The 25,882-nt window shown below is 43.7% G+C and overlaps 2 protein-coding genes across 2 annotated transcripts; one reads left to right on the top strand and one right to left on the bottom strand.

Annotated features, from left to right (window-relative positions):
• Nucleotides 1–192: 192 nt before the first annotated feature.
• LOC138197752 (disintegrin and metalloproteinase domain-containing protein 11-like) lies at nt 193–19,781 on the bottom strand. Its single transcript, XM_069148637.1, has 26 exons — nt 19,179–19,781; nt 18,276–18,466; nt 15,513–15,589; nt 15,078–15,144; nt 13,248–13,330; nt 13,038–13,101; nt 12,845–12,905; nt 12,195–12,376; nt 10,810–10,881; nt 10,352–10,518; nt 10,160–10,244; nt 9,261–9,351; nt 8,719–8,770; nt 8,130–8,229; nt 7,862–7,933; nt 7,613–7,705; nt 6,989–7,069; nt 6,850–6,900; nt 6,705–6,768; nt 6,474–6,579; nt 5,581–5,700; nt 5,291–5,459; nt 4,575–4,686; nt 3,788–3,878; nt 2,384–2,401; nt 193–2,116 (listed from the first exon to the last, which is right to left on the bottom strand). Exons 1-26 carry the CDS (start codon nt 19,237–19,239, stop codon nt 2,101–2,103), a joined length of 2,346 nt encoding a protein of 781 aa, XP_069004738.1. The 5' UTR covers nt 19,240–19,781; the 3' UTR covers nt 193–2,100.
• A 1,856-nt stretch (nt 19,782–21,637) lies between these two features.
• Nucleotides 21,638–24,285, top strand: 42sp43 (P43 5S RNA-binding protein). Its single transcript, XM_069148560.1, has 9 exons — nt 21,638–21,778; nt 21,898–21,998; nt 22,071–22,167; nt 22,301–22,389; nt 22,648–22,721; nt 22,927–23,007; nt 23,143–23,372; nt 23,522–23,575; nt 23,739–24,285. The coding sequence occupies exons 1-9, from the start codon at nt 21,638–21,640 to the stop codon at nt 23,997–23,999; spliced, it is 1,128 nt and encodes a 375-aa protein (XP_069004661.1). The 3' UTR covers nt 24,000–24,285.
• Nucleotides 24,286–25,882: the final 1,597 nt, after the last annotated feature.

Raw genomic sequence — 25,882 nt, 5'->3', positions numbered from 1 at the left:
TAAGACTTGTTAGTACCTCTGCTGGTACATAATTCAGGCAAAATCTTATCTTTAATTATTGTTTTTCCTCACTTTCTGTGAGAAAATATAGTTTTCAGAAGCAGAAAACCAAAACGTAAAACGAGCCAGTCTAACCAACTATTAAAACCGTGAAATACGGACAGAGAGGCAGCGAGATGTGAGAGCAGGAAGTATGGTTTCATGTTTTAGTATTTTATTGTCCTTTCATTTCAATCCATCTACAAGCTTCACTTCATTCCTCTCTTCCTGTTTCAATTCAAAATAGATAAGTGTCTAAAAATATGGGGTAAAAGATGCATCTCATTTTCCCTTTTTTTTTTTTTTTTTTTGTTTGTTCCCGATTGTATTTGATACCAACTCTGTACATATTGTAATAGTAACAATAGTGCATCTGCCATAGTGCAAAACTCAAACGGACCTCATACAGCATGAGACAAGCTGCCTCCTGGGCCCCAAAACCACATCTCTTTAATCTCATTTACAAAGTTTCTGGGCTCAGCGGCTATCAACAAATGTACAAAAGATTTCAGAGACAGCTAGAACGATAAAGAGAAGATGATAAAGATGGCTAGCTAAGCTGTTTGGCCACATTTAAAGATGCGTGGACGACGCGGTCTACAGGAGAAATTTTCTGCAGATGCGGGTCGTGTCAAAGAGACGGAGGGCTATTATGTCGGCTGAAACAGATAAAACTCATTATTTTAACATAGCTTTTTAAATAAATCTTCATACATTGCATTTTAACATTCAGTATATCTTGCACATATTTACAAATAGGTGTGCATACAGTCAGTTGGCTAGTGCTCGTTTTCTGTAGATGCATGACATAAAAACTTGGATTCTTTATTAATGTGCTGCCTTTTATGGTGCCACGGCCGCAGCGCACAACACGTCATACGAAGAGATGATCTTCTAGAGGTAAAAACCCGCCTATCTACCTGTGATAGGTGTACACGGACACGACTGCCCCTAACATTTATGTAAACACACGCATACGTTCTTCCTTTCTTTTTAAAAATCATTCGCTCCTGAACAAACAGACACACACAGAGTAAAACCTCCGAAAGCGTACAAACGATGGGCCTGAAGGTGGTGAGCACGCACAGACACATATTGTGGAATGTATGTTGGTCGGTCTACGGTTGAAAACACTAAGTTACGGTCTCTGCTGCTTCATAGTTCAGTTTTTTTTTTTTTTTTTTTAAATGATCCCAAAACCATTACACCTAGCTTCCCTTTTTTTGTACCTGAAAACTTGTGGTGGTAGTGCGGTGGGGTGGGGTGGGTGGCAGGTAAGACGCTTTGAGTCAATAACAAATGGCAATCAACAGAAACACCTCCTCTGATCATCAGTCCTCCCTCGGTCCTTCTTTGGAAAACATGATGACCAACAGATCAGCGTGCGCTCTGATGCACCGATCAAGGTCTCGGAGAAACTGGGCCTCGGGTACTCCTCCTTTAAGAAAAAGGAAAACTCCTGTCCCGTTATTTCCGTCTGTTAGATGCTCAGTCTGTGTGCTCGTCTGGCATTTAACTGTGGTGGCCGGTTTGAGTTTGTGTGCAGCCAGGCCATTGGAAAGAAGTGTCTCGTATTAAATCTGGTCCACCGGTGATATGTTCTTTGTCAGACTGTAGAGCCACCGGACTGGAGGAAGACCCCGGTGACCCCAGTGACCCCCCCCCCCACACACACACACACCACACACACACACACACACACACACACACACACACACCCGGAGAGCCACCTGCTCGCTCTTGGCGTGACCTGGACAACAATCCTCGGCGGCCTGCTGGCAGCAGCCACGGGAGTTCTGATTTGGCTGGTATGGTGAAGAGGAGCTCCACGGGCCTCCGAGGAGGACGGAGCCATGCACGACAGTGAAAGGAACGGACGGGAGCGTGGAGGAGACGAAGATGGGAAGAGGTTTTCGGAGAGATTTTGGGACTGTAGTGGAAGACTTTTTTTTTTTTTTTTTTTTTTCCCCTCTTCTTCTTCAATGTGGAAACGACACAGTGTGAGGAGGAAGACAGAGGTGGACAGGACACGGAGACAGACAGACAGACAGACAAGAGATCTTATCCTCCACCAGATCTGAAAGAGAAAGTGGAAAATGGAGCGATTGTTAACAGGAAAACGAAAACAGTTGTAGAAAGATGAATTCAGATGGTTTCACAGGCGACGGAGATGAAGATGGACATGAAAAAAAGCCTGTGATGAAGCCGATGTTGTGGGATTGGAGACGGGTGAAGCGCGAAGCATTCAAGCCACAGAAGCAGTGAGATGAAACTCGAAGGACTGCATGAGCTTCAGGATTGTGGATTAATGAGTTCGCACGGACAGAGCATCACATGGTTATACCTTCCTCTTCGAATGTTCCTGCATCCCATGAGCACGGCAAGAGAGGAGACAAAAGGTTGAGACATACTGTGTCAACAACAATAGAAAAGAAGGACAAGCTGACGACTGTTTTAGGAGCATATTATAAAGAGCATCGTTGTGCATTAAAACTTGCATAAAAAGCAGCAGACAAATAGAGCTGGGCAAGAAAAAGACAGATCATTCTCCAGATATAATTAGATAAGGATCAAATATATGTGGACATAAATCATGAGTCTGTAGCTCCTTTCATGTTGGACTGGCTGCACTGAGTTAAGATTTAGCAGATTTTAGGACAAAGCATGAATTGAACAATGACTCAGTCAGTCATTCAATTCATTATTCATCCCACCAGTCCTTTCTTAAATCATTCCTGTCAGATTTTAGTGATGACATCACATGCAGCAGGTCTACAGTCATCATGGCAATGACTCTCTCAGCCCTAATAGTCTGCCAGAGCTCTACACCACAAACTGTTAAACTTTCTAAATCAGCAGTCTAGGAAGAGAAAAAAAACAAAAACATTCTGCTTACAGCTCATGCACACATGCAGACACTTACCTCTGGCCCTAAAAGGACTGACTGTACACTACAAATCATGAAACACTGCTTTTCAATTAAAGCTGCTTTTTTTTTTTTTTTTTAAATCAGCCATAATTATTTGAGCTAATATGACTGAGTAAAGCAGAAGCAGTCCTTTTATGTCAGACCTCAAGGAGTGAACAATAGCAAGCATGCATAGGTGGAACAGTGCAGAGGAGGCACTTCATCGAGGGGTTAGGATGCTGCCTACAGAGGAAAAAAGGGATAATGCAGGCTTAAAAGAGCACCAAAGGGAGAAAAGAAATTCTAAAAAGGGTGCTTAATTCAACCTAATGTTAAAAAAATGTTGTTGTTTTTTTATCACTACTTGCAGATTGAACATTTAGTATTAGTCAGGGGGAAAAAAACGCAAGTAGGGGGAACTTCCAGATGTGGCACCAGTAGGGCAAATCAGGTCAGTTCTAGTAAACTTTTTAAAAAAAAGTGCTGCCAAGGTTCCTGGCAGAAAAAAAATATAAAAATCTCTGTCCTACCCTGTCATTACTACAAAAGGCTGCGCTGGTACGGGGAGGGGAGGAGAGGGGAAGGAAAGGTGCAGGATGGAGCTCGGCGTTGATTCAAAAAACAAAATAACCGGTGTGACGTTTAGTATGCGATCGAAAGCCAAAAGCAGTTCAAGCATTTCTCAGACTCGACTCCCCGTTTCCCCTCCCCCCTGGGTTGGCCCGCGGGTGGCAAATGGCCATCTATATTTCAGAGGGGTGAGAGCGGGAGGGCCGGAGGGGCGGGGGAGTCCTTAAGGTAGAAGCAGACAGGTACACAAAGGCATGCCAGAACTCTTACTTAAATCCCCATCCTGTTCCCCCTAGGACTATAGCTGCCAGGAGAATAGCACCTGCGATGGACCCTATTATGATATTGGTGCCACTGGGACCTGCGCAGAGGAGGAGGAGGGGCAGAAACAAAACAACACTAAAAAACACACGTCAGAAGACGGCATCGACACTGTACATCACCGACATCAACTAGAGAGAAAGAGAGAGGGAGATGGTACCTGCAGACAGAGACAGAGAGATGGAGGGGAAGAGGAGGAAACCAGCACGTTGGGGTGGAGATGGGAGAACAGGCGGGTGAGCAAGGGAGGTCGGGGAGACAACAGTTACCAAAGGACAGAGTGTTTCATTACTTTGTTCTCATTCCCCCTCTCCTCCTCAGCTCTTTCAGCTGCCCAGGGGGGCTTTTTTTTTGGGCCCTAAAAGAGCAGCTGCTCAATTGCTCTGTGTCATTGGCAGACTGCAAGAAAGTAAGGAAGACACTTGAAAAAAAAAATGGCAGTGCCTGCAAGACATACAGTAACATACACACACACTAGCATACTGTATAAACACTAATGGATTAATGTGTCTCCACGCACACCCACAAACTTCCAACATTGAAACCAAAACTCAGCAGGAAGGAGAACACTGTGTGGTCCAACTTTCTCACAATGCTCAGGTGAACTACAGAGAATGTTTTATAGTGCATCCAGTACATAGAGAAGCTACAGTGATGATGTGTAGAGACTATGAGGGGGATGTGAGAGGCTGACGAGAGAAAGAGACACGTGGACAGGCTGAGAGCTGCTATGGACCTTTCTTCTCCGGGCCTGTTGGGACGGTGGGCTCGGGGATGGGATCGAAGACGCTGCAGTCCTTCCCCGTGTAGTCCCTGTCGCAGATACACTTCACCTCATTGCTACAGGTCTGCAAGACAAGCGTGTGTGTGTGTGTGTGTGTGTGAGAGAGAGAAGACAAAATCAAGTTTCTGCTAAAAGAGTTAAATGAACTATGTACTCAGAAAGGATAGATTTGCAGGGAAAAAAAGACAGAAAAATATAGTCATTTAAATGTTGCTGACACAGCAGTTTCATCCCTGACATCTTTTAACCTGATAATGCCCAATAAATAGAAAACAAAGAATAATAAATCTCCAAAACAAAGACTATGGTTTAGTTTCAAGCAGGTCCTACTTTCCTTTTTGGATAGTTACTATAGTTACCAAAATGGTGTTGAAGCAGTAGCTCCATGGAGCTTTTAAACTTTCATTTTCATCAAAATCTAGCCTTTAATTAATAATAAAATAGTAATTATAAACTTTACTTATATGGCACAATTCATGCATAAAATGCAATATATTATTTATAATACATCAGCAATGGAAAGGAAAATAACAAAGTTGAGTTAAAACAACAGGCTAAGAAAAAATAAAAACAGACATTAGTTCAAAACAGTTCAGGAGAAAGTAATGTTGGAAAATTATGTTGTTTTTTTCTCCTAAAAATAGCAAAATCAGTGGGGTTTTTTTTACCCCGTGGTCGGAGCAAATGCGTCCAAAGCTGGATCCTGAACACGTGCTGAGGTTGAATCCCGCCACAGGGAGGCAGCGTCTCTCCAAGCACATCATGTTGGGACCGCAGGGAGTGCCGTCCTCCACGTAGCCCAGGTCTGAGCCGTCCTCCAACAGAGCATGACCACCTCTGAAAGACGCATCCAAACACGTCAGGTAAAGAGGAAAGGTGGAGTTACAACACCGAGGGAGATTGTAGTCATTTACTCTCTGTTGAATGTAGCAGATGAGCTGCATTGTGCCTGGCTCACCTGCAGTCCAGGTACTTGTTCTGGTGGTAGAGAGTGAAGCTGGTCACCTCACCCTGCAGGTCTCCAAACTTGGGCTTCATTGTCACATTGGCACAGAACAGGAAGCCACATAAAACATCCCTGTAACATATGGATGGAAGAAATCAATACACATCAAACTTTAGTTGTGTTCGCACACCGATCCAGCTTCAGCAAAGGATTTCAGGATTTGACACAGCAAAGAAAGCAAAGGAAAACACAACACTGCAGTCTTCCTGTTTTCAAGTGCCCCCTTCTCACAGATATATAAAGCAATATCTCACCAGCACGCGACAATATGGCTCTGTAAGTTTAAACTAGGCTTCAGCAACGCAGACAAATGAATGAATGCCCAGATAAGCATGGCAGCATTCACAGATGCAACAGCTTTGCTAGTTATCACCACTGAGAAAGCAGCCTATCAGCTTTTTGTTATGCTGTACACTTTATTATTAGTATAATGACAATAAAGTTGCATCGAATTGAATATATATGTTTTGTAGGATTTGTTGAAAATGATAAAATAAGGCCAATCTTTAGACTGAAAACTTGCTTTATTGTTGCTTTATCTGCAAGAGAGCGCGTGTGTGTGTGTATGAGAGAGAAAAGAAAACCAAGTATCAAGCTAAAAGACAGAGACGAGCAAAGAGTTAAAAAACAACAACAACAACAACTATGTACTCAGAAAGGATGGATTTGCAGGTCAAAAGACACAGAAAAATACAGTTATTTAAATGCTGGTGACACAGCAGTTTCAACCCTTACAGCTTTTTACATGATAACCTGGAGATGCAAGTTGAGGCACCACTTCTTGGACAAAAATTGCTGATTGATGATCGAACACACTTCAGGAACACCAGCAAAGTGTAACTCACGGTTTGTTGCACTGCAGCCAGCCTTGGCCTTCAGGACCCGGACCACAGTTTCCTTTCTCCGTCCCCTCAGCGTTCAGCTTCTCGTAACAAAACCTGTCCGCTGAATCTGGGACGGCAAGCAGGACACATTCTTAGATTACAACAAGGAGAATCAGACTAATCAGACTACTCCAGGGCAGTATAAGACATGTCTTGGTGGAAAAGATGGTTGTACATGTGTCCTGTACTTACTGTAGCCCCAGAGTCCCCGGCACTGTCCATCACGAGTTCTGCATCGTCCACCGTAGCATCGGCCCTGGGGGGGTGAAACAGTACACATCGAGTACACCCCAGAGTGACAGACAGATTGGACAAGATGACACAAACCAGCCCTTACCTGACTACTATCACATATGTAGCCATCCAGCTTGTTGACATTATGAGGGCACTGGAGAAGAAGAAACAAACATAATGTTCTGGACACGGTTTGATGTGATCTTACAGTTATTTCCACAGTTACGTACTGAAAGTTTTACCTGGCTGGAGTCCCCAGTGCAGGTTTCTGGGATATCACAGTCGTTCACAGCCTCTCGACACACCACGCCTCTCAGCTCGTACTACGACACAGAATCAAAAGGTAGCAGATGACCCCGCACCAAACAGGCTGACAGGTCTGAAAATTGTAGTGATAACAAACTTGTTCTTGTGACCGCCCGGCTTTAAAACACCAGACGTTCTGGCGTGTCATTCACCGGCTCTAAAATGAGTATTTTCAACAACATATTGGGAGTAAAAATGCCAAATACGGCATTGCAACACACAGATTGAATCATTTTAGAAAGATACATCCAGAGGTGAAAGTTCTAGACGTTCAAATCTCACTTTGTGTGAGCCAACCTCTAACAAAAGTTATTTATTACTTCTGCCAGCCTGATGAGAGAAACTGAAGACACTGGATGTTTGACTCTAAAACTGTTTTTGTCACATATAGAAACAATAATCACAGGTATTATTTCAAGCTCTTTCTTTTCTAATAGCCTATTTTCACACAACACGACAGATGTTTTGACTCGGCACTCTTTCATGGTCGTATCACGTGTCTGTCAGGAATAAAGAAGATCTGATTCTCATATAGTTATGACTCCTTGCAGTGCACTCACCTTGCAGCCACTGCAACAGAGTCCGTTACTGCACATGGCATCATGGGTAAGGGTGCACTTTTTACAGCAGGCTCCTCCGCTACGAGCGCACTCCTGCAGCCACATAAAAATATTCAGCTGAGGTAAAAAAAAACAACTAAAAAAACTCGAGCGTCTGGGGCTCATACGTGGACGTAATGTGGAGATGCTTCCCATCTGCAGCAGCTTAAAGAGCTGGCGTTCATACATGAAGTCCAACTGGCTACTCACCACCTGGGATCCACAATCACACTCTTCCCCTGGCTCCACGAAGCCATTCCCGCACTCGGGAGGGTCCAACAGCTGAGAGAGACAGACAGATTGACGAGAGATGAAAGATGAAAAGTGACAATAATATAGGAGATTTTTTTTTTCTTCTAGAAGTAAAGAGATATGTGAAGATGGGCGTTAATCAAAGGAGGAAAACAAAAAAAATACTGTTTATAATTCTGTAAGTAATCATATCCAGGGGCAGGCCACATGCCCACACAGCCCTCACCTTGTTGGGCTTGTTGAAGAGGCAGCTCCCTCCCCCCTGGATCAAGAACTGGAAGTACTCATCAACACTGCAGCGAGAAAACTTTCTGGGCAGATAGAATCTGCGATCACAAAAAAAATAAAAAATAAAAAAGACACACTCAGCAAGATCAAGACATTACATGACAAATGAAATTAAAAAAAAATTAAAAAAAAAACAGCATTTGCCTCCTGTGCCAGTGAGGGATGCCAGATCCGCTGTGGGTGTCGGTGCCATCACTTTGCAATCTGACAGTAAATGTTACCATCTGTAGAAAGATATTACTCAAATGAATAATTGAAATCTGTATTACTCCATCTGGCGAGGTAGAGCCAAGTCCAAATCACCCATGTAGTAAATACTTTTAATACACCATTCGTAATTCTTACATGGTGGTCGGCACGCTGATGTCTGATGAAATACACTTAAATCATCAAATACAAGCTGCGATTATCACCGGCTCGGCTAATTGAGGACCGAGTGAAAGTCGGAGCGTCTCGCTGTTACAGGTGTTTAATTGTTTAAGTGAGTGAAATGAACAGAGGCAAATTGCCGCTCAGAGGGTTTTTACCCCGTGTCTTCCATGATGCAGCCCACCCAGGCGTCCGGGCACCTGCAGTCTCCTGTGAAGAAGAGCACAGATGAGCGGGGTTGAAGATGACAGACACAGGTAAGGTGGTAAAATAAGGTGGTGATCAGCATTTATAACAGCAGCAACAAATGACAAACTATATTTATCACAAAGACGAAGCAGTACTTAGGTTTGGGCCCTATACTGAGCGTGCTCTGATCTCTCATCCTGACGTTGAATAATGGACCTGACGCTCCCTCAGCATTAATCATAGATCCCATTGTTCAGTGGCAGCCATGCTTTAACCACCATCCCATCCTTCGAGGATGTAGGTGACTAATCACCTAATGGAGAAGTCTAATTACAGAAGAGATCTGCTGGATGGGAATACCAACGCTTCCGCTTTACCACCACCCCACCCCACCCACCACCTCCTCCTCCATCCTACCAACACTGATCACCCATTCCTGCTTTGACAGTTTATTCAGTTCAGTCCGTTGGGTTAGAGATCCCTCTGTTGTACGGCTTTCCTGCTGTTTTACCTGCAGAGTTTCGTACGTTGTTCCACTTCATCCCGATGTTCTGGCCAAGACTCTGGCACAGAGTGACGGCCATCGCACCCACACTCCCGTACTGAAACAAATTCACATGTGTAGATCCACACATAAGTGCTCTACTGTGAGACGGAGACAGAATCGTGAAAAAAAAAAATCCTACAGGTAACTGGGGTTGCACCGACAAGGATGTACATAGAAAGAGGTCGAAAGATCAAATTGGTAATAATCTCACATCTGTGCGATAAATATGAAGATGCCAGCGGATAATTAACTTAACGTGAAGACTAAAAACAAGAGGAAAGAGTTAGCCTGGCTGTGTTACAAAGGCCTCCTACCAGCATCACTTCAGCTTGCAAATTATAACACAATATTTCATGATGACGAAAATGACATAATCACATTTGAACAGGGATTATGTGGAGGATTATTTCTGGGCCAGGACCGGTAAAATGTTCATTACCACAAAACCGACTCAGGCTAGCACCTCTCCGACTCCAGTTACTTATTTACTGAAAGGACGTAAGTGTGATCAATCTTCTCATTTCAGTCTCAGAAAGAAAGTAAAAAAAGCAATATTTTATAAAAATGTTGAAGTATTCCTTTCATGGTTTATGTTGCTATTCTGTAGCCTTTAAAATTTTAAAATTTAAAAAATTTGAAATGTGCGGTTGTCTCAACTGGTATTCATTTTTGGATTAAATCAGCAATCTTACCTTTACTAATCAAAGCTTTGATTTTCATTGTTCAACAATGAGGATATAAAATCAGAATCTGGTTTTAGTGTTTAATCTACATTTAGATAAACCACAATAAAACCTCATTTTTAGTTTGAATGAATCCCTTTTGGTGTAAAAACAAATGTAACTTTTGCAGATTTTCCTCACCTCGTTAATTCCTCCTCCTCTTGTTGGAGAGCAAACCCCTCCCGTGAAGGCCGTCCCACTGCGGCTACTGTGAAATGTTCGCCCTCTGGAAGGCACAGGAGAGTCATAATTTGAAATCAAATCTGAATTAGAACCTTAAAATCAGACAAGACGCAAGATACTCATGTTTTATTGGGTTTGTGGTGCTCTTACGAGAAAAGCTGGACGACATCACTCTGCTCTCTGACGTTGTCCTTCCTGTACTTCATGAAGTTCTGCAGTGTTATCAATGGCTCTTCCACGACTGGCATCATATTTTTAGCGGTCCAGGTCTCCATGGCAACCAGCACGATCCTCGTGTTCAGCTGTTCCTGATAGATCTGGGGACCACAAAATGCCCATCAGCGCGCCGCTTTGTCAGCGTGACACGTGAGCTGTGGAGGACTGAGCGCTATCTGGGATAAATCTGCTCCAAATGTGGAAGTGAGCGCGCGCGCGCGCACACACACACACACACACACACACACACACACACACACACACACACACACACACACACACACAGACAAACAGATAGACAGACACACACACATACTTATTGACAGGTGGTGGTGATGTGATCGCAGAGTTTTGCAGTAGGAGGATTATATCCGTACAAATAAAGCACTTACCGTATCTGCCGTGTTGACCACAGCTTTGGCAAAGTTCTTGGTTTGGCTGGTCGAGCGGCGCAGCTGTACAAACTGTAGAGACACAGAGATGCACAGATGGCTGAAGACACGCATCACGTTTGCTCCGTCACACTACAAACACATTATATCTATATACTTAAAACAGACCCTCACTCATAGAAGGGACACGTTGAAAGGAATGTTTCACTCTATTCACAGTTTCTCAGTTTAACCTGTTCTGTGTGTACGGTATGCATATTTGATTAGATGAGCTGACTACAATGACATGAATCACCAGCCATCCACGCATTCTTCACTTTCTGCTACATCCTTAGGGTGGAGAAACTAAACAGGTACTGAAGCAGCCTCTGATTTAACAGCAAAATCTCATTGAAATTTGTTGTAATGCGCAGCTGAGCAGAAGGAGAAAGTCTGGTTTGTGGGTCTCAGCATTGCTTCTCTATTTACAGATGATGTGGTTCTGTTGGTTTTCCCAGGCCGGGACCTTTAGCGTACAGTGGGGCAGTTTGCAGCCGAGTGTGAAGCAGCAGGAAGGAGAGTCAGCCGTCCAGTGGATTGCTTCCTTCGTGTAAGAGCTCCTTCCCCAAGTGAGGGAGTTTAAGTATCTTGGGGTTTAGTTCATGGGTAAAGGGGAGGATGGAGTAGGAGGTTGACAGGCGGATCGGTGTGGCGTCAGCAGTAAAGCGGGCCTGCGATTGACCGAAAGAATGAGATCGCGGATACGAGCCGCTGAAATGAGTTTTCTCAGCCACTTTAACATCCATACCTGTGACACCGTAGCGGTAAAACCAGTAGTTTGCTTTGCTTTGATGGTAGTGTTAGTTTTCACAAGAGGAAGTTAGACTGTGTGGCCTCTGTTACACTTGTTGCTACAGAAAACTAAAAGCTTTTATTCTTCATCACCAACATTGTAAGAAAATATAATTTGATGAATTTATGATGAGTTCTAATTGTTATTATATGGGGATATTTTTTGCCTCCTTTCAGGCCATGTTATTGCACCTACATTTGTCAGACAAGCCACAACCAAATAACAACAAAGCAAATGCATGCATCTTAAGCTATTTTAGTATATAGTTTGACATGAAAAACCACGGTGGTAGATTTGTGCTCTCTAAATAGTTGCTCTCTGACCAGTACATCTCTAGTTTGTCTGCGTAACTAGTAGCAAAATGTGCATAATATTCTTTCAATACTATTTTATTGCCATTTTATGCTTTTATTGTTTGTAGCAGTGGCGATACAGACAGGAAATGAGGAAAGGGCAGGCGACATGCAACAAAAGCCACACCGGCTGAGAGTCAGACCATGGTCACTGTGGTTGCATCCCATCCTTCAGGCTACCGGGCACCCCTTTAACTCACCATTTCGTTGTCGTTGACCACCATCAACTCAATATATTTGGTCTCCGTCTGGACAGAGGGCTTGCGAACAAATCGCTTGGATCGTCGCAGGCCGCTGGACACCTGCTGCTCCCTCGTTTGGTCCGGCCTGTCGTCATCGCCGTCACCTCCTCTGCTATCCCACTCAATGTCCTCGGTACAGTCTGGGCACACAGAGAAACAGAGCTGCAGGCAGTGAGAGGAATCTTACACGCAAAGTACAGTGCAACCAATTACCATCTCAAGTTTGATCAAAACAATCTCATTTCCAATCTTAAAAGCTGTGATTGTAATTGTCACCCTGCATGAAATGACTAAAATTACATCCAATTGATTCACATGAAGAATTTTTTTTTGTAATTTGTTGAGAATATATAATGTTATTTCTATTTTTGAAGGTAAGAGATAACATTTATTTTTACGTCTTTTTTTTTTTTTTTTATCAATTAGTTTGGGACAAAAAGTGACATTTATTTTGAAATTATTTCAAAATTGCACAGGAGATTTGGTCTTATTGGTCTTAACAAAGACAAGCTACTGTATATTTATATATAAATGTTATAAGATAAAGAAGACTTTGCGTCAAGGGTTTCCTGATGTATCACAAGTATGATATGAATGTGCTTCTGTACCTGTGCAGTGGGGGGAAAGTCTGATATCAGGCATCCTGTGGATTAAATGAGCACCGTCATCCTAAAACAGAAAACATCCAGGTGACATTAGAACCTAAAAACAAAACAAAAAAAAACATCCAGACACAACAGCATCAAACTATCTAAGAAACGTTCTGTTTGTCACTTCAGCTAATGTTCAGCAGCGGTTTACCTGATTGGTCCCGTTGTGAACGAGCTCAATCCCATAAGAGAAGAAGCCATCAGAGAACATGCCACTGATGAAGACGAAGACAGCGAGATGCAGAGGAGAAAGGGACAGAAAAAGAAACATTGCTTATTGTATCAGTGTGGGGTCTTAATTGTACATCACAAAATGCACAGGTAGATAGTATTGGATGTTATGATTAGAGGTCGGGCTCACCACAGGCCGTGGCAGGTGGAGACAGCCGCCCAGGACTCTGGTAAACCTCTTAACCTTCCCTGGTAGTAGCAGTGCTCCCCTCCCTGTGAGCACAACCAACCACTATTTCAGAAAACAACCACTACTGGCACACTCCAGGCTTTACAAGCATGCTTTTCCTACTTCATTAGATATCGTGATAGGTCAGCACTGAGGAAAAAACTCTGCATAATACCACTCTCGTCTCCTTCGCTCCCCACCATCGCGTTCTACGGCACAGTTTGTGACCTACTTGTGCTCTACTCTACTCTCCTCTGCGAGGTGGAGGTACGCCCCCTGCTCAGGGATCTCTTCAATAAACCAGCACTCACGTAGCCCACACAGTTAGATCTGAGAAGTTAACATTGAATAACTGTAGGCTGCAACGGAAAGAAACGAGACGAAAAGAGAAAAAGGAAAATCTGATCTTTTTGTACTTTTGACAATCGCGCTGCTTTACAAGGTCAGATCGTAATAGAGGAGAGGTGAGAGAAGTGGGAAAGACTGGTTCGCCTGGATCTGAATGAGTTCAGCTGGGCGTCTCAGCCTCGCAACTACAGCGCAGGCAAACAACGCCTTTACGCGTTGGCTGTAAATAAAGCGCTTCGACGACGGAGATGGGTCTGGTGACGTGTCGCCCCGAATCCATCACGCCCGTCCAGCAGCAAGGGAGGCCTCCGTCCAGCTGAGCGACAATCTGGTCTGACTACAGGTCGCCACTCCCATCCCTGCAAGCCTTTCTCTCCCTCCTCCCACACTGACTGCCTCTGAACACAGATACAACCCGAGAACGTACTCCTCCCCAAAGGCAAAGCACATCTTGCTTTTGTATTAACTGGCATTTTACTCCTTATTCCCCCCCCTCTCCCCTCCCGCCCTCCTCCTCCTCCTACTCCTCCTCTCGCTCCAGCTCTGCTCTTCCCTCCCTCTCTCGGTCTTCTTTCATTCTCTTCGCTGCCAAGAACTTAATGACACTGCTGAGCTAACTGGTTGCTATGGAGACAGGCTCGCGATTGGTCAGGAGGACTAAAGGAGAGTTTGGAAACGACTGTGGGTGGGGACATGTAGTGCTGGATGGGTGGGTGGGTGGGTGGGGTGTTGGGGGGGGGGCATCAAGTGGAACATTTGTACAGAATTTTATTTATTTATTTATTTATTTATTTAAACGTTAGCCATCCCTCCTGGCTAGCAAAATGCAGCCACATTCCTCCGGTCTGTCCTGATAAGCTCACGTCACATTAGACATCAACGCTTTTATCGGTTTCCCCGCTCGCTTGACGTGGGCTTGTGGTTCCACACTACAGGCATCCGGTTACTCTTTTATTTTTATTTTATTGGCCATCACACACACACACACACACACCACTGACAGGCACGCCTACCTACGTATGAGCAGATCGGTAACACATGCAATCCTAATAGTTACGTGGCAGGTTACTTTTGAAGCAGAGAGCACATTTCCATAAACAGATGAAACAGGTGGATGGAATCAATAAAAACATCAAACAACATAAAATAGCCTTAAGAGATCAAAACAAACAAAAAGTGTGGGTTGTTTTTTTTTGCTTCTAAAATGAAACTTAAATCAAAAAGATCTACATAAAAACATATACATTATGTTGTATAATGGGCTCTAGACCAGTTAAAAATGTAATCTGGCGACAGCACCGGTGTAAAAATATGACTCCTCTCAGTTTCTACAGCCGCTCCGGTCATCTCATTAATAGGCTGATTTCTATGTGCCAAAAATTAAAATTCACTCACTGAAATCATGTCAGCGCACACATCCCCAGCTGACACAGATAATCTTACCACAGACTGCAGGGGTCTCCCGTCCTGGTTAAAGTGCCGCTCCACATATTCTGAAGACAGAAGGTGACTGCAAAGAGAGGAGAGACTCCGTGAATAGCTGTATCCGCCTCATCTCCATCACGCTGTCGTCAGAAAAACAATTCATCTGAGATATTTGCCACCGCTTGTTCTCCCCTTAAATGTATTTCCCCCCCCAAAAAATTACTGAACATATTAACATGTGCTGTTAATGAAATGAGCGGTAGCTCATAAACATTCAACAGTGTGTGCCACATTGATATTCCCCATGTAACATAATAGAGGCGCTAAGTGCATTTGCTTAAGTGCGGGGAAATGCTAATGAGAACAGCTGCAGTAAATTAAGCGCACCTACTAATTCAAGCATGTACAAAAAAAAAAGAAGCAGATCTGATGGTTTTGTAGGGGAATACTGACTGGTTCAGTTCCAGGTCCAGAGTGAATGTGCGTCCAAAGGCTTCTACTTGGAAACAGCTCTGTGCCAAGTGGACGGGCTGGAAATAAATAAAATATAAAAGGAGAGAGACAGATTTGACAGCTGATAAATTTAAATGTAACTAAACAATTGTGGTTAAGTGTGTCATTCTGTCAAAGCCCCAGAGTGATTTTGAGAGAGTGTCATGAATAAGTCAACAGAATCAATAGTGTGTAAAGCTCTAAGAGCATCTCGGCCTGCTGAAATACTGTGATTGATAAAGTCCTTGTTATCGATCAGCATCGGCTGCCAGCATTCAGGCTTTCAGGCCTTCAGGCCTTCAGGCCGGCACGACTGCAGAGAGCGACGGCTTTTTAAGAGCAAGGCTGGAGTTGCGAGATAGGGATGGATGGAGAGGGGGTTGACAGAAGGAAGGGAGGAGGAAGAGGAAGAGGAAACTTTACTGGTATGGTCTACATAGGGCCGCGGTGTGTCAATGTCCCTGATGGACAGCTGCCAGAGCTGGGGAGGTGAGGAGACAGCAGGACCAGGATAGAGGGAGGGAGGGAGAGAGAGAGAGATAGAGATTTACTGTCGACTAAACAGTGTGTCTCTTCAGCAGCTTTTACGGTGCCAGCATGGCTTTAATCTCAGTCTGGCGGAACCAGGCTGCAGTGAATCACCGGGCTTTTACAATAAAACACATCACTCTCCAGGAATTATTTCCCTCCATTGAGTGCAAACAACAGATTTCTTACTACTGTCTTGGAGAGAGAGAAGCATGGTGTCCATCAGTGCTCCGTCTCTGTACACAAACGTCGTTCCACTGCTTTACATTGGTGAAATCTGTAACTCTTCTTCGGGAACATTTTCACCATGCGGTCCACAGAGAGGCAGTTCTGCTGCTTTTGGTGTTTTCTTTCTTAGCAGATGGAGTTCACACAGTTGTAGATGGGTTTTTTTTTTCTCCCTTCAGTGAAGTTTGAGGATTTCTCATCATTGCTGCTTTCAAAGCTGAGGCTGAAGATTCATCATTGATGAAGCAGCTGCACCAAAAGGTCCTTTTAGAAGCATCATCCATTTCCTCCCTGGTAGCCCCAACCTGCTACAGATCTTTTTTTTTTAGCCATTATGGACATTGAAATGTAAATTACTGATTATCTAGTAAAAAAGTAAAGGCAGAAATGTTGTCTGATTTCTTTACAATTAACAACAAACAGCTATATTTATGCATGAATTAATCTCAGTCCTTTTCTTTATGGATTTAGCCTGATTTTTTTTTATCTCAACATACAAATTTGAGGATTAATTAACGAATATAATCACTATTAGATGAAAAACATTTACATATATTAATATCCTGGAAATGTATGTGAACGACTCTCATCTTATGAATTGTGTGTCTGTCGAGTGAAGCTGAGAGGAAGTAGTCACAGTAGGTAAAAGTAAATGAGCGAGTCCATTTGCCAAAATGCTGCTTCATCTATTTTCAACAACATGATGAGATAGAAAAGAAAGAACAAGTTCAGCTCATCCCCTGCTGCTTCTAAATGTATCTGGTCCCTCATTCCAAGCATCTTAAATATTTAAAAAAAACCAAAAAAAAACCCACAGTACGCATCAGACAAGTGAGGCAGCGTCTCGGTGTCATAACCTGTATTTTGTGTGCTGTTTTTTTTTTTTATTGATATATCGTCTTTTCCTGTTTAAGCTTCGATTCCAGAGACGACGACAGACGCAGTCGTCCTCCTAACAGTAACGTGAAGTGAATCATATCAGAGAGAGAAAAGGAGGATGAGAGAGGGGATGGGGAGAGCTCAAGCCTCTTGGACCATGCAGCACTTCTCACACAGGCCCGTTCCATAATTAATGGGGCCACACTTCAACACACCATTGAATAATGAAGAAGTCACGGGGGCCCGGCACGGCCACCGGATGATCAGAAGTGACGACTGAATATTTCAGGAGGTTTTCTGAGCTTTGTCTTGTGGAGATGACGGCCACTAACGAACCCAAAGACTTCAACGTCTCTCTGATGAATTTAAACTGTGCCAAACAATCAGGTGGTTTTGGTTCCTGAACTTGTCGTAATGGCTTCAGTTTCAGGAGGAAAACGGCTGTAAAAAACAAAACAGAAAAACAACGTGCCTGGGTAGCAGCCAGCTGACACCACTTCGAGGACCTTCAAAGGGATATTCAGTGACTAACTGGGTCAAAATCACAAAGGAGTGGAGACTTGCTGCAAGACACCACCTTGCACCGTCATCCCTGTGTAGCAGGAGCCGTATGAGCAGCGGAGAGCCGAGCACTGCACTGTTTTACAGACAGGGGAGGACAGTTGAGGTTCCCCTCGACAGAATCACAGTCTGTCTTGGTGATATCACACCCAGGAACATCCACGCAGACCTGCTGTAAAGGATGCAGGCTCTGCAGCGCTAGATTGGGAATTGCCAAAACGTTATCTGATTTGCACTTTAGGCTTTAAGACTCTCAATTTATATGATTTTGATCCAAGACATTTTCTTTTTTGTAATATGTGAGCAAATAATCTTCTGATTAAAGCCTTCACATACTGTATTGTCCATCTCGGATGGACTTCCTTTTAAATGAAATAAGAGTGAGATGCATATATTCTTCTAATTCTGCCAAATTAAGACGGCTGAGCTGAGAATTCACAGAGCACAGAGGGATCCAGTGCGAAAAACAACAGAATTGAGGATGTGCTGGAGAAAAAAAAGAGGAGTTTATCCTGGGTCACAACTTACCAACGTGTCTCCACTGCTATTCTTCACCCTGGTATCCAAGTAGTCATGAGCCATTTCCTCCTCTGACTTGATTTGCTGCACCAACCGCTTCGGATAAGTGACCTCGGTGGCAGTGTCTCCGCTGTCCAGCCGGCCCTTCGGGACGAACCAGCCCCACATGCCTCCATCCTGCACCGGGCTCCTCTCCGCACCTGCATGGGGCACAACAGGGGAAAATCTCAGCACAGGTTCAACGCTGGCTTAACTTATAGGGAGTCAACTAAACCTGCTTAAATTAGATCTGGGGGTGTTTTATTAAGCAAATGTCAGAAATGTATTCTAAAATGATATATTCTTAACAGATCACACTGTGAGCATTCAGATCAGTGCTTTTTCTCTAAGCTGATGGTTTGGTGGCCTCATTTAACAGACCTGTTAATAATGTTTAATCAGTGAGGCTACTATTCTAAGAAATGGATTTAATTGGATGTAAGTTTGGATACTTATTTGTGACATCTTATTGGCTCTACAGTGTACTGACGCCCATTTAGGGCCTGCATTTCCTATAAATTAAAACCTCTAATCAATAGTCAGGATGCAGATAAACTGCTGCTGATTGATATCAGTGCTTTTCAGTGTTTATTGAATAAAACACCGTTTGAGATTGTGGTGGATACGTTGGATGTTGGCAATAGGGCTGCGGTGGAAATGTGTTGATGCAGCAAATCTACCGGATTGTGCTTTCTCGGGCCAGGTTGGCACCGAGATCCCGCTACAATAAAAAAAAACCACCTACACCGGGGGTAAGAAAAGTGCTGGTCAAAGCAAAAAAAAAAAAAAAAAAAATGTGGATGCAAAGAAAACGAAAAGGGTGCTCCCGCTCTCGGTCCAAACCCCCCTCTCCCGCTTTTCTCTCTCTCTTACCTGACACTGCAAGCCTCTCGCCCACTGCAGCAAAGACCATGAAGCACCACACCGCCAGCATGATCTTCACATATTCCCCCGGATTACAGCATCGAGAGCCGCAAAAATGTCACGAACCCGGCGGACGGAGGGGAGGAAAAAGACCCCAAAAAACGCACCGCAGAAATGATGGCGAAGATCCAAAGTAAATGTGCTAAACATCTGATGATGCGCGTCCTCTCATCTCTCCCTCTCTCTAGCGCCGGCCAACACTGCTACGGAAAATTGTGATTTGCATATCAGAATAATGAAAAAAAAAAATGAATCATAGGCCTGTGACGGAGATGATCGATACAGGCCGAGAGATTGATTAGTGAGGAAATAGTGAGGAACGGGAGAGTGCGCACCGCGGACGCATTGCTCCGCGAGGCTGCGCGGGTGCGTACGGGCGAGCTTGTATGTGTGTATAAGCGGATCTGCGGTATGCGGAAACGAAGGGCTGGGAAAGCGAGGAGTAACGCGTTGGGTCTGCGGTGAGGAGGGCACGTGGGACCGTGGGACCCTCCCTCATCCCGAGCAGCCTCCTCCTCCTCCTCCTCCCGTTGCCATGCAGCTCTGCGCAGTGAGAGGATGCGACAGCCCCGGCCGCCGAAGCGCACGGCCGTGAGGAAAAAAAGCCAATAAAGAGGAATTAGGGATGAGCAGCTCATTAATTTTCTCAAAGTAAGGCTGTGAATGGCGCAGCATCTCGGAAATGGCAAGTGACGTGAAGACTACGGGTCTGCAGAGGATAGAAGGAGTGTCCCGCACGAGGGGAGGCATTACAGCTGAACGCCCTGACAAACACAGCGCAGGCCTTATCGTCATAATGGTCACCACTTTGTTTCTGTGGTAACCGAGAAACACAACCTAGTTTTGACTCGCAATTTGCTGTTACACTTGGCAAACAAGTTCCCTTCTTTTTCTGCTGCGAAATACAAAATAGGCCAAATGCCGTAAAAACGAACTTGAATTAAGAATTCTGTTACGAGATAAAAAAAAAAAAAAAAAAAAAAAAAAAAAAAAAAATAAAGAAACAAGCTGTGTTTGATGTTGGATTGATATCCAAATGTTTCCCTCTTTTTTAAGGATTTACTAGAAAAAAAAATGGAGCAAAAGTAGCAAATACAACACACAGGTTGGCGGCAGCTTGTGCTACTCTCTTTCAGGGAATTGAGAAATGTGGAGTCAGTGTAGTGGTTTAAACTTCTGATAAAGCAGTTTTTAGGCACAACGAACAGCAAGTTACATAAACACATGACTGTACTTATGTGAAATGAAAAACATCTGCCCATATTGACTCAAACAACCAGAAGTGCACTATAAATAACCCAAGAAAGATGTTACAAGCTGGAAAAAAATACTGTAAAACGTGATCAGATTATCTTATAGAGAAACATGACATGGTGCGCGAGTTTAACTGTGTATGTGAAAAGGACACTCACACAATCGATCGTCACCTAATTGGAAACCGTAAATTGAGATCAATCTGATATTGGAACGGGAGACCTGCAGTGCTCTGTGTTGCTGCAGCCTGCCACACATCCCACTAATGGAGGCACACTGTGAACTGACAGCTCACTCTGAATATTTCATCCACCCCACTTTGAGACTCGCACAAGACGGGAGATAGAGACGTTTGGGAAGAGAAGGGGGTTGGACCAGGGCAGCATCAGGGGCCTCAAAAAAAACTCCTCACGTCCCCCTCCTTCTGAAGAGGAAACCCCATGCATGAGGACAGAATCAACCATTTTCCTATTGATTCCCATATTTTAAAATTCAACAGAGACACGGTGTAACTTATATATATTTATATTTTGCATTTTAAACAAATGTAAAAGCCACGTCCTGTGCGTAAATCAGACCAGCAGAGCCTTGTGTGATGTAGAGACACTGCCCTCTGCTGGGCACATGGCTGTATCACACAGTCAGGACAAATCTCAAGCACAGGGAAGTCTTCTCCTGGACAAGTGCACTGACACATCTTTTAGGAACAGATTCCCAATGTTTAGTCTTCAGGTCACTAATGTAACCTTGGAGGAATATTTCCAAGAGTGGTGCATTAGAAAGGGCTGTGAGGATAATCGTATTCTCTGGAAGAGTTTTAGTTTATAGCTCTATCCTACTTCACAGTATCATTGCAGAAAAAAAAAAAGAAAGGCAAATAACAATGATAGGCAGCAACAGTATGGCTTTGAGTTCATGTGTTGATTTGCCCGTGTTTTCCGATTGTTTGCGCACAGCTGGTCCTGACGGGAGGGGAGGGAAGGGGGGGGGGGGGGTCAGGTTAATTAGTTTCAGCTTGGCTTTTTGAGCATCTCAAAGTCTGAGTCACCGCCTGCTGCCAATTAAAAGTTAAGTGCTTTCAAGAGGCTATAAGACGGGCGGACAAAAGCGGCGGCCTCTCCATTACATCTGAGGCGTTCAGATATTGGAGGAAAATGAATAGCGTGAGCGACGGGAAACCGGACGGCGGTCCGCCGCTGCTCCCGCAGCTGTTCAACTGCACCCACGCAGTATGCGCAGCCACTTTCAACAGGCAATGGAAACTTCAGGAGCATGAGACGGTGCACACCGGGACGGTAAGAACAAGATTTAACACCTTTCCACGACTACTTCCGAGATACTGCTCGGTTATAACCAGATATAAAATGTCCTGCTTTAAAAAAAAAAAAGATGAAGATGTGAAACATGTCCACAGAGCCCGTGTCAGTGCACAGTTGCAGGCTGTGGTCGTCGTTTCAGGAGAAAGTCCCACCTGAGCCGTCACACGCTTCAGCACAAAGGGGTGAAGCAGTTCAAGTAGGTGAGAGTCCCGTTAGTGTCCTCCTTCCTCTGCTGCCGCGTTCTCATGGGAACTTGTGATTTGTGCAGATGCAAGTTTGTGAGCTGCACGAAGACTTTCTTCAACGCAGCCAGACTGAAGAGGCACGTGCTCTGCGTCCACGGAGACAAGAACAAGTACTTCAAGGTTTGCCCGGATGCGCACATTTACCCACCAGGTGGCGCCAAAATAACACATTTCAAGCACCACCATCAGCTGCTCTTGATATGGATAAATAACCATTTTTCCAGCCTTTTGTCATTTTCTTTCGTTCCTCTAGTGTATGCAGCCCAACTGCTCCTTGACCTTCAAAAAGCGCAGATTGTTCAAGCTTCATGTACAAGAACACAAAGTCCCTGTGAAATTCAAGTATGTCTTTTTTTTTTACTCTCAGAAAACACGGCACAGATTTTCCTTGACACCGTAGCTTTGTCTTCCGAATTAATGACTTGCTGAGGTCTGTGCAGATGAGTCTAACTGTATTGAAGATTATGCACTTGCCATTTTAATTAATCAGCCCCTGCTGCCTGCAGTACAGGCTTTAGGAGCATGAAAATGAGTAGGTGTGGCCATAGTGACTTAGTTAAATTTATTTTTACCTCCGCCTGTCCCCCGTGGGGTACTTAGGTGTTCGAAGGACGGATGTGCTGCCATGTTCGACTCCCATATTGCCCGCAAAGCCCATGAGAAGAAGCACGCAGGTTGGTCTATTTCCATCTTACTAGGGGTCCTTTCATCTTCCATCCCGGTAAAATTTCTTCATTAAAAGGGAGTCGTGACTGCATTTGCATGTAGCCTTTTTTTGCAACTAACGCAGTCCTTTGAGGACAAGGGATGTACATGTTTTATAGTTCCTCAGAGGGAGCCAAACGGGGTTCTTTACTTCCTGATCTTTGGTCTCTGCAGGTTACCCCTGCCCTCGAGTCAACTGCCAGGTGACGGAAAACACCTGGAGCAATCTTCAGAAGCACATGGCCAAACACCCCGGTAAATATGTTGCGCTGAAATCCACCCCAAATGTATGTTGCTGGATATGTTTGTTTTCTTTGTTAGTCGGTGCTCGGTGGCGAAGGACGGCTGGTTAATCTTTTTTTTTTTTTTTTTTAAATTTTTGTATTCCAGTGATATTCACATGCCAAGAGTGTAAGACGGAGTTCAGGAAAGTAGACTCTCTGCGGAGGCACAAACGGATCCATGCTTCGCGCAGGCCGGTGCTGGTCTGCCCCAGAGACAACTGCCAGGCCTACTTTTCTACAACCTTCAACCTGCAGCATCACATTCGCAAAGTGCACCTTGAGCTCTTCAAATTCAAATGCTCCTTCCCCGACTGCCCACGAGTCTTTGCAATGCGGGTGGGTAACACAGTAAAAATCTGGTTGTCAGGAAGGTTCCAAATGAAAGGTTAAAATGACTCATTCAATGTTAAGAATGACTCAACCATTTCTGAATGTTTAACTATTCATTGTTTAGCTTGTGTTGACTACGTTTACTTTTTTTCCAGGAGAGTATGAATAGACACTTGCTTCGCCATGACCCAAGTACCACCCGTCTGAAGGTAAGTTCTGACATCAGTCCACATGTGGACTAAAGCAGCGCAAACAAATCTGGCCTGGAGATTATTGACACTACTGAAAAAGAGAAGGTAAAAACTGGAGTTTCAATCATCTAACATCCGAGCATATCGAAACGTCTTTTTGTTTGTTTTTCTAATCCAACAGAAGCATCAGCGGCCCAAGAAATCCTGGCAGAAGCGTTTGAATGGACACCATCTGCCCTTTGTGGAGGAGAACCTGCGTCGGCTCTTTACCCTGCGCATGCGAATCGCCAGACGTGCCAAAGTAGAAACCAACCTCGCAGGCCTCTTCAACGAACGCAAGATCCCTCACTACGTCGACCCGGAAGTCAACCTGCGCAGCTTGTTCAGCATCAAACGGCCTCCTACTGTGGACAAGCCTGAAGTCGCGCCAGTGAAAGGTTAAATGAAAATGCATCCACATCTGCTGTGCATTTTCACCATCGGACAATTTTTCTTTAACGTTTAAGGAATTGAAAATATGGGTCTCTTTTGTTGAGGTTTTATAATGTAGCTGATGTAGATTAATATATTCAATTCGTTATTTGAACCCGACTTGACACATTTGATTTTGGATGTCAAGCTTTTGAGCATTTCAAACACTTACTACTTAATTCTCTGAAAATAACAAGTCTTGACTGAAGTGTTTATTTTGTTACATGACATTGTTGACCCAATAAAATGAGTTGCATTTCAAAGCCCAGTGGTACTTCAATTGTGTTGAAGTGCGCCGTTGGAGGTCGCCCATCAGTAGCAGCTGCTCGAGAAGCATCTCGTCTCCAGTACCAAGATCTGCTTGTTCTGTTCAGTCTCATGTATTTGCAATGGACCGAGCATCTCATTGTTGGCACACTCAAACGGCTGTTCTCCTAAAGCCTCGATTGTTGTGCTTGCCTTCGGCCGCGCGTATTGGTTGACATTTGCTGAACATGTTGGCAACCATTAAATGTGAACAACGAGCTGCAGATGAGTGAGAGCTGAGTCACGGTACATGTCACTTTTGGGGGTGGATGAGACGGAAGACGCGTCTCTGCTGTCAGATCTGTACAACGGGGGTTAAGCTTGCAGTTTAAATTCTGGCTTCTAATATTTGGTCTCACAAGGGAATAGTGGTTCATGTCTCATTTCAGAACATTTGGCCACTTGTCTAAAATGCTTTATGCAGTGGTGGAAAGTAAGCAAGTACATTTTATTAAAGTACTGTGGTCAAGTACTATTTTGAAGTACTTGAATAGTTCCATTTGACTTTATACTTCCACTCAACTAAATTTAACAGGCAAATTATGTACTTTCTACTCTACTAAAACTGAGTTTTGGTTAGTTTTCAGATTAACTGCCTTAATGGATTAATATAAATTCGTAATACAACACATTGTTAAAGATGAAATTGGTGTTTTCCAACTTTTTAGTCTTTGACAAAGAAAAGCAATATGTAGCTGTGGACACATTTCAGATGTTTGTAATTGCTCCATCAAAGAGGGATTTTTTTTTTTCCCCCTCCAAACTTCTTGCATTGTTTGATTTCAATAAATATTCAAATGAGCCAATAGCTCACCAAAAAGAGAAAAGTCCAAAAACTGAAAACAGATTCGTGCAATAGTAGTCATCTCGCAACCAAGACTTCGCCTCAGCAAAATTCTGCTTTATGATAAGACATGAAATTAATATGAATGAAACAAAGGCCGAACAGGAGTTCATGCTGGCTTGATTTGTTTGGACTTTAAGCTAGCAGCTTTAGCATTGATAAATGACTAAGTAGCAATGCTAAATGAAAAAAAAAAAAAGGTACAAGTGAAAAAAAGTGTGACATAAATAATCTTTAAAGTAGGTACAATGAGGTTTGAGTGGTTTAAAAAACAAAAAAAAACGATACACACCTCTTGTTCCTCGTCTTCTTCCGGTTCAACGAACACGCAAAGGAGAGGTGGAGGTGTCACAAACGATTTATAGTGGGAATGTAGAAGAATAAATGGGGTTGGGGCTTTGAGTACTCGGGGCCACTTTATTAGGGACAGCTTTACAATTTTCTTTACACGGTCTTTTTCAATTCAATACAGCAGCTTAGTAATGAATTCTGCCCTTGCAAAGACATTATGTAATTTGTAAATTGATTTTTTTTTTTAATTGAGGTCTCACGTTGTTCAGATTTTGTTGACACTGTTGGTTTAGCATTGATGTCCTTGTTGTTGTTGGTCCTGTACTGGGCTGCACTGTAAACACAAGTCATTAAGATTCTGCTTGCGCCTCATGTATGTAAGTGGAAATGGGTTCGATGATTGGAACAATTAT

Source organism: Embiotoca jacksoni, unplaced genomic scaffold (genome assembly GCF_022577435.1).
Source record: "Embiotoca jacksoni isolate LCO1_2020_lvr unplaced genomic scaffold, fEmbJac1.0.p SCAF_15, whole genome shotgun sequence".
Classification (NCBI taxonomy): Eukaryota; Metazoa; Chordata; class Actinopteri; family Embiotocidae; genus Embiotoca; species Embiotoca jacksoni.
This window is presented reverse-complemented; position numbering and strand designations above follow the sequence as displayed.

Excerpts from the sequence above, each read along its gene's own strand:
- 42sp43 (XM_069148560.1), top strand. The coding sequence starts at position 21,638 with ATGAATAGCGTGAGCGACGGGAAACCGGACGGCGGTCCGCCGCTGCTC. Across the intron at positions 22,168-22,300 it reads ACAAGAACAAGTACTTCAAG|TGTATGCAGCCCAACTGCTC; the intron begins GTTTGCCCGGAT and ends TCGTTCCTCTAG. Across the intron at positions 23,008-23,142 it reads GCACATGGCCAAACACCCCG|TGATATTCACATGCCAAGAG; the intron begins GTAAATATGTTG and ends TTTGTATTCCAG.
- LOC138197752 (XM_069148637.1), bottom strand. The coding sequence starts at position 19,239 with ATGCTGGCGGTGTGGTGCTTCATGGTCTTTGCTGCAGTGGGCGAGAGG. Across the intron at positions 10,519-10,809 it reads TGGTCAACACGGCAGATACG|ATCTATCAGGAACAGCTGAA; the intron begins GTAAGTGCTTTA and ends TGTGGTCCCCAG. Across the intron at positions 8,771-9,260 it reads CAACGTACGAAACTCTGCAG|GAGACTGCAGGTGCCCGGAC; the intron begins GTAAAACAGCAG and ends TCTTCTTCACAG.